The sequence below is a fragment of the Lepidothrix coronata genome, unplaced genomic scaffold (genome assembly GCF_001604755.1).
Source record: "Lepidothrix coronata isolate B3197 unplaced genomic scaffold, Lepidothrix_coronata-1.0 Scaffold100, whole genome shotgun sequence".
Lineage (NCBI taxonomy): Eukaryota > Metazoa > Chordata > Aves > Passeriformes > Pipridae > Lepidothrix > Lepidothrix coronata.
Window position 1 is genome coordinate 2,833,688 of NW_016690280.1, and position 8,418 is coordinate 2,842,105.

Below are 8,418 nucleotides of genomic sequence, written 5' to 3' on the forward strand. Positions count from 1 at the left end.
TATGGATGCTGAGTTGTGCCTAAAGCCAACGTGGCTGAGCAGAGTGTGCCAGCTCGCAAGGGGCTTTTGTAATCCAAGATCATCAGGGCAGTAAGAAGAAACCCTTAAGTACCTGCACTCCCTGCTCCTTTCCTAAGGTGAATACAGACTAATTTAAAGCAGATGAGGTGGCTCTGACATGCTGCAGTGAACCCAATCCATGGCTCCTGCTAAGGGAAAAATCTCCTGAAACAAGCAGAGGCTTTGTCTGAGCTTGAGAAGGGCATGAGCTTCTGCTCCCTGTGTTTTTCATCCTATAATTTATTCCACATCTCCCTTTCTGCCCTCAAGCCAAGCTTCCAGGTCCCAGATAAGCAGTGAGCGAGGTCTCCCTCTCCTAGGGGAATGACAGGCCGGGGACAAAGTCTCTCTTCTGGCTCTCCCTGCTATACAGAGGAAGGGTTGGCTCTGTCCCCATGTCCTGCCTGGCTGGCACAGGGGACGGGCTGTGGGGGGACGAGCAGACAAATTACCTCTGCCCCTCTTGGCTGAAGCTCCTGGCTCAGCTTCAGAGGGCTTTTCTTACCACCTTATCACAGCAGCTGAAATTCCAGCTAAACAAAACCCAGCCACAGACTTATTCAAAACATTTATTAGTGTTTAAGGAAAATAATAGTGTGAAAGGTACAGAGCTTTCTCTAAAGCCATATGCATTTTCTTTATTTACAAGCTTATTTGGCTGCAAATTCTACATGAGATAAAACTAGTATGTTTTTCTCCCAGAGATTTGGAATTAAGGACAGTTTGTATTTTTTTAATTTTATTTTTTTTCTCCTTTTAGTTCAGCACTGTAAGTTAGGACAGCATTTTCCAGGGTTTACTGCTATCTTTTTCCAGTAGGCGTTTTGCTTCTTGCAGTATTTTCATTCCAGAACAAGGCTCATTCCAGATGCAAAGCATAAAGGAAACATTCATACCTTGGCTTTTAAGCTAAACCTCCTCTATGAACAGCAAGTTCATAAGGAATGTTAATTAAAGCATCATACAGTATCTAAATGGACTTTTTTTTTTCATTTTATAAAGAATTAAGGCTATGTAGATGTCACAATAAAATAATCTCGGGTAAGACGCACCCTATCTGTTAGATATGAAAGAAGGTTTAACAATAAATAAATGATTTATGCTGTCAATAACATTATGGAACTGTATAAAACTATATTTACGCAGCTTTAAACATAAAAAAACCCATACTAGTGGCATGAATATATACAACACAGGTCATGACATACGTTTAAATTATCATAGCCAGCAGTGTTCTTTTTTAAATGGGGACACTATAATAAATAGAAATGTTAAATATTTACAATAATAGCATATGTGGAATCAGTAGATGAACACATAAAATCTTCACACACAGAGGAAAAAAAATGATGCCTTATACAAAAATCCCTCCCACCCACAGCTTGTCCTCCCCCCCCCCCAATTTTCATTGACTAAACAAGGGGAATATACAGTTTTCCCCACAGAACCAATGAATACAAATAAAACTGTATGCATGCTGAGGTGATATGTTGACTGAGACATTCAAGGATGTAGATCTCTATGTTTGGTTCCCATTGATGAATCAGACCTCTAATGACAGAGGGATCTTATTTTAGTTCAATGCAAGAACATTGCACTGGTAGCAAGTTGTTTCTGGTTTGCATTTGTTTTCCTTTTCTTTTTTTTTTTTTTTTTTGCTAAAATGCTTGGATTGTCTTTTTGGTTTGAGCTTGTTCTTCGTGGTGGCTCTGTGCCACCGGGGGGGAGGACGCTTGCAGGAAACCCATGGAGGCACATGCTAGAAACCTTCTCATGGTACCACCTTTTGGAGCAGAGGAGGTGGCCAACACTCAGACCCAAACCAACCTTCCCAAGCTGCTCCATGGGACAGCCTGGGTGCCCCAGGAATGGCAGAGCTGTCACCAGCCCAGTGGTGCAGCTGCCACACCCACTGGCACATCACCATGGTCTTTGTTGCTATAGCATCTGGCCTGATCCCACCTCTTCCCACTTGAGTCAAACAAAAATGTTATCAGAGAACTTTGCTAAAATCAGGCAGGATCAGGGTCATGTCTTTAGAGCAGAGACCTGGTGATCAGAGACACACCTTTTCAACTTAACTGTCCTCTCTTGCTTCCTACGTGGTTGCTATTAAAAGCAGTGCCTCTACCTTCCGCGGGTGGATCCATGCATTAAACCCTGAATACAGCTATTAGGAGCCGTGTTCACTCAGCAGTAACTAAAATCTGAGTTGGAAATTGTAGCCAAATTCCAACACCCTCTACTGCTTATGCAGCTCCTTCCCACTATGCGACAAGACGTACGTTAGTTCACTGGGTACGTTCTGTCCCTGCTGAACTGCCTTCCTGCCCCCACAGCTTTCCTCCCAAACTTTCTAAATGAGAAGGCTCAAATCCCTGGTGTGATTCCCACTTTCTAAGAAAACTCACTTTTTCTCTCGAGGAAGCTGAGAGCTCACCCTTCTGTCCTCGTGGATGCCTTAACCTCCACTTCCAGTACAATATCTGGGGATATAGGATTGCAGAGCTGCAACCTGAGAATTACAATTGCATAGGGGGTAGGAGAGATATGGCCAAACACCTCATTCACACTTGAAACTGCTTAAAGACAATAAGCTCTTGACACTCTTCATCTTTACTAACTCACTCTGTGGAGACTGGTGGTCATTATCTGCACAACAATTAAAAAACCCGAGTCAATCCCCTCTCCTTATCTTTGGCATTTGGATAAACCATAGCTATAGGCAGGTTAGAGTGGGGCTCCACATCTCAGCAAACCATACCACGCTACTGCTAAGGAGAGACAGATTTCTGATGGGCCTTCAACGCAGCCCTACAGAAAAACTAAACATATGGGGTCCTTCGCTGTCTGAGCCCACACCCATCCCTTTAGGCTTGGGCTGTCTATAAGGGTGGAAGACCTGTATCACTGAAGGGGCAGATGTAAGCAGAGAATATGCACAGGGTTCTTAGAGGTCCACAAGAATACTTTTGGGGGTCCTCCACACTGTGCAAGTCTTTAACAGTCACATTGCCTTGTCTGGAAGCTGACTACTCGCCTGTGATACGCTGAAGGGACTGGGTATGATACTGTGATTAGCAAGTGTCAAGTTATACAGTGGTTCAAAACAAACAGGGGGGCACTTAAACCAGGCAGCGTCACCCAGGTGGGAACAATGGCTCAGAAGTTAGTTAAGAGAAAGTGGTGGAGCTCCAGACCGCACGGTTCCTGTGCGAGAGACGGGGCAGCTACTTCATTAGAGAGCTTCACATAGAGAGCCTGGAGCTCTTGTGTTCTCAGCCACAAGCAGAAACCAAATCCCTTTGGAATTCAGCCATCTGCTGTAAGGCTGTGCCCTAGACCTTTGGAGGTGCTAAGCCACAAGCAGCCACATGCAGTCTGGCAGAGCCCTCTTGGAACAGTCTCCCCAGCCAAGGAGACCAAGGGAAAAAAACAAAACAAACCCCAAAACCAACCCAACAGTCCCCAAACAAGATCCTAAATTTCAGATTATGTCTGTTTCATAAAAAAGGGGAAAAGAATTTAGTTGGAGACATTTTGCCACGTTTGGTGGCTGCTCGAGTGTCGAGTTTGCTGGATCGATAACCCATTGCCACTGCTCTCCCTTTGCTACTATATACACTGTTGCCGAGGTCCATATATATCTTGCAATGCCCTGTGCTTGACCTCTGAATGGGAAATGCTTTGGAATGTCCATAGACGGGAAGATGGAACTCAGGAGGATTCCGGTGGAGGGGGAGGATGGGGGGGAAGGGGGAGCTGGTGCCTTTTTTCACCTCCGGATGTCGGAGAAGTCGGACAGTTCGTCTGCCCGGTCCATGATCCCTTGTGCCCCTTTGGGACTGTGGCCCCCAGCTTTCACCCGGGCGTGGGCGTTCAAGTGGCCCTTGGTACCTCTCTCTCCCTTGGATGCTCTCGAGCTCTCCCTGTGGTCGGGGTCAGAGTGGGCCAGCATGTCCCCACGGCCAGCACCGCCTTTGGTGGCTTCACCCGGCTTCTTCTCGGCGCCCAGGGCGGCGTCACCGTGCACAGCCGAGGTGCAGAAGCTCAGGATGGAGCAGAGACTCCCCCAGTTCTGTTCACACTGGGCCTGGACGCTTCTTGTTATTGCCTTTTTCACCTCCTCGCCACAGGTGAGCAGGATATTCACTAGGTCAACATATGGCCTAGAGGAAAAGGAAACAGGGAGAGGAGAGTTAAAAAACACAAGGGAATCTGCCTCATGGTCCCCTGGGCACAGCACAGGTCAGTGGTGTGAGCCCTGGCCACCCACTGAGTCGGCAGCCTTGGAGAGCAATTCTGCAGCATGTTTTTTATGCAGTATACTATATTCTGATTGGCCATTTTGCTGTAGGACACTGTGGCATCCCATCAAAGCTTTACTGGATCTGCCTTGATTACTCTCCCAGTGCAGAACTGGAATGTCCACCAGAGGAACAGATGAGGTCTCCCTGCTTGGCAAATGGAAGAACTGCTCTCTCATACTTTCTGCCTCTCTCTCTTTCCACAACATTTCATCTTTAGTAGTCAGGACACACCACAAAGGAAACTTGCTCATGTCCAGAGCCATCAGCTTCATCAAGCAGTTGCTACCTCCAGGTGACTGGCAGGTACAAAGCATTCACCAATCACCAGTCTGCAAGAGGGAGGCACTGCCTCATCTCTGTGAAAACAAAAAAGAGGGTCTTTGGCTTTTCTCATCTCTGAAGCACTGGGTATTGATCTCCACCACAGGCGAGATCCTATCTGAACTTGGGATCTGAATGCACAGAGCTCAGACACACAGAAATCCACTTTGCTGGTACTTTTTCGTCCCACACCAAGGTTCTTTTTCTTCATTTCCTTACAGAGTTGAGTACAGCTTTCAGTATATACCTTTCCCCAGCCAGACAAGCCATAGCTAAATACCCTTTGTGCTTCCTACCCTCATCCCTGTGAGTCCCCACACAGAGGCACTTCGGCTTCCTCAGCCACGGGTCACCGAGTGCAGCGATTTTAAAATAGTTGTGGTCACAAGTTTTGTGGGTCAATATTGATGTTGTCTATTGACACAACCGCTCAGCTGCTTGCAGGCCCAGAAGGACGTGCTTAAAAATCTTCCACGGTAGGAACCATCCCCAGCACAAGTGGAAAACTGCCCAGGGTCAGCACTCGTGGCTGTGTGGGGTGGTGGGCGTGCAAATTCTGGGCACACCATCCACCAGCTCTGGTGGCTCTGGACAAGTCTAAATTTCTTCTCACTAACTAAGTCAGAAGAAACAAGGAAAACTAACCAATTATGATCAGTGTCTGACACTACCCAACTACTTAAACTCATTTTGAATCACTAATCTTAGAGAGCCACCTATTCCCCTATCTCAAAATATTTCCCATGGTTGGATTGTTTCTGCTGTTTAAAAAAAAAGTTACTTGGAATGCAGCAGCGACCAATCTGCCAAGGCCTGTCACCACTTCCACCATAGCAAATCAGCCTGACCCCCACCCCACCACAGCTGACTCAGGAGGAGGCTTCACTGCCCTGGTTGTGTTCCACAACACTCATCAGAAGAGAACAGTCAGAACAAAATAGTCAGAGAAAAAGTCTGAGAGCTGCCACTTGCTTCTCTGCTCCTGGTTTTTGTTTTAAATGTAAAATAGAAGAGAGAACTGAGCATGTTGCATACAAAGCAATCCAGCAGAAGGAAATAAAAAAAAAAAAATAAATTGGTTCTTCAAACTAGGCATAACCTTTACAAAAATCTTTGTAGGAAAAAAGGTCGCTGGTATGACTAAAAAGCGGCTCAGCTGCCAAATATTTCAGGTATTCAGAGCCTGCCAGAGCCCTGCGGATTAATACTGGCCCATTTCTCCTTCCCTGTTTTACTTTCTGCAGTTCAGCTGGCCTGACCAGAGTACCTGAACTGAGCACAAGGCTGCAAGTCAGCAGACGTGATTTTATTTCCAGCTCTGCCACACTTGCCTATTGATCTTGAACAAGTTCCTTAGTTCAAGAGCTTCAGAGATGGCCTCTAAATTTAGGGGAGGGGAGGAGGCTGGCTGGTTCTATTTGGGGAGTCCCACATAGGAGAGCTGAGCTCCGACTCCGTGAGATGCTGAAGTGTAGGATGCGCTAAATGAGATCATGCAAATTATAGGTGTTCACTGAATGACCCGTCTCTTCTCAACCAACAACCCCCCAGTTAAGCTCCCCAGAAATAAGCAGCTGCCTTCGCACATTCCTGCTTTAGCCTGTTCATAAAATAAGGATAACTTACTCCTCTTTGGACAGGCTTTTGGCTCTCATACCTCTTTTCATCCCCAAATGATGGGGGGGTTAATTGGTGCCAAGTACCCAATTTACAGCCTGCTAACACAGCCCAGGCAGGTGCTGCTGTGCAGGATGGAGCCCTGCTTCCCCTCTCCACCAGCCAGTGGGATGCTGCCCATCGCCCTGGGCACAGCAGCCCTGGCAAGGCCAGACTCTGCCACCAGCCATGCCTTTGATCCCAGCCTCAGGAATGTCCATGGAAAGGGCCTTGCTTTCAGGCCACCATGTTCAGCTTGTACAAACCACAGCAGCACATGATTTATGTGAGTAAACTGGCACTGAAGCATCTCTCTGCAACTGCAGCTAAGTATTAGGGGAGTGGTTTTCAACAGAAAGTAAGGGAATCAGAGCACAGCTCCTTTGGATACTGATGAAAATGCAAGGCTAAAATTCCAAAAGAAATGATTCTGCAAAAAAAAAAATAAAATTGGCTGTCATGACGGCTGGGATTTGGAGTTTCTGTGTTAATATCAAGGCACAGAGGTGTGGTAGGAAGATGCTCTAAGCTTAAGCCTGATGCCAGGCTGTGGCTCAGCCTTCTTGCCTGGGAGTGAGACGTTCACCTGCAAGAAAAACTGGCTCTGATTTTTGCATTTGTGCACAAAGAGTCAGTACAAGCAGCTTGTGCCTGGTTTGTTGCTGTCATGTAGGAGCTTTGATCAATTCCAAATAGGATTCGTGCCTGCCATTCCTTGGAGGACAGCTGTGTTCCCAGTCAGAGGAATGAAGTCCTCAAAATCTGACTTCTGCCTTCATTTTGTACATCTCCATGTTTTATTAAAAACCATCTGAGATTAATAAAGAATAAGATGAATGGGAGATTACCTGGGGGACCGCAGCTCTTTCAGGGACAATTAACTACAAGACATTTGAAAGTATGTATTTAAAGAAGAAATTATCATCTTGCTGACAACTTTGCATAAACCTTCTTCCCCCTTCTCTAGCTGTCATCTTTAACAGGATACTGGGGTCAAGAATGATGCCTTTGAGCTCAGAAAGCAAAGAGACATTGTGAAATGCTTCTGGAAATGACAGATGCTGACAGTGCATTTGCCAAAGGACCAAGGGGACAGGCAGATCCAACTTCAACCCACTTCATCTCCTTCCACAGTCACATCTAGCCCTTTGTACACAGCCTATTCTTCAAGGGCCCCTGCAAAGAAAGCATTACCTCGGCCTTGTACATGGGAAAACGAGAGGTGCTTAAGGCCAGAAGGAGGTGAAACAGCCCATTGGCACCATCGCGCTCCTGGAAGGAGCTCCCACGCTCTGACTGCACCAGCACAGAGGCACTTACTCATGCTGCAGCAGGTCTTTGAAGTGAATCATCTCCACAATGACCTGGACGTTCTCCTTGGCAGCAGAGCAGAGGTCATGCTTCAGGTAGCACTCCCGCTGTAACTGGAACACCATCTCTTTAATGGCAGGGCACTTACGGCTGATGCAGCTGAATTTATGCCTCAAGGCATGAGCCTTACACTTCAGAGCGTCTTTAATGAAGGATTTTCCCTGAGAAGAAAAGAAATGGAGTAGGTCTGTATTTTTGTCCATTAAGTACGGCAGCTGATTTATGCCCAGCCAGCTGCTCCTCTGCAGGACAATGTCAAGGGTTATTACAGTGCTAAGGGTATCACTTAATGGCTTTTCGCTCTCTTCTCCTTGTTTCTCTGCCCTTAAAGACCATGCCAAGTCACCCAGCTTTGCTATCCCAGTGGATCTGAGACATCCAGGGCTTCCTCACTGGTGCTTTGAGGTTTCCTCTCACCCAACAGCTGAATGCCCAATGAGGGAAAGATCAAAAGTAAGCACCTTAAAGTAGTTCAGTGCTGGAGTTACTGGATTAATTTGCTTCCAGGATGGCAGAACAGCAGGTTCAAATAAAAGAGAGGGCATCCTGCCATGGCTGAGGTCCTCAGGACCACAAACAGATACCCATTCAGTAACTGCAAATTAGGTTTTCTTTATTTTAAAATTAGTTCACAAACTCACAGACATGTATGCATGATTTATAAGCACCTGCCCCATTCTCCAGCTGTCAATACTTTCTC

At 46.4% G+C, this 8,418-nt stretch overlaps 1 protein-coding gene across 1 annotated transcript; it reads right to left on the reverse strand.

Moving 5' to 3' along the window:
• Nucleotides 1–615: 615 nt before the first annotated feature.
• Nucleotides 616–8,412, reverse strand: STC2 (stanniocalcin 2). Its single transcript, XM_017822952.1, has 2 exons — nucleotides 7,668–8,412; nucleotides 616–4,229 (listed from the first exon to the last, which is right to left on the reverse strand). The coding sequence occupies exons 1-2, from the start codon at nucleotides 7,919–7,921 to the stop codon at nucleotides 3,836–3,838; spliced, it is 648 nt and encodes a 215-aa protein (XP_017678441.1). The 5' UTR covers nucleotides 7,922–8,412; the 3' UTR covers nucleotides 616–3,835.
• Between the last annotated feature and the right edge of the window lie 6 nt (nucleotides 8,413–8,418).

Coding starts and splice junctions, on each gene's coding strand:
- STC2 (XM_017822952.1), bottom strand. CDS start 7,921: ATGGACAAAAATACAGACCTACTCCATTTCTTTTCTTCTCAGGGAAAA. Junction 4,230..7,667: donor AAAGACCTGCTGCAGCATGA/GTAAGTGCCTCT, acceptor CTTTTCCTCTAG/GCCATATGTTGACCTAGTGA.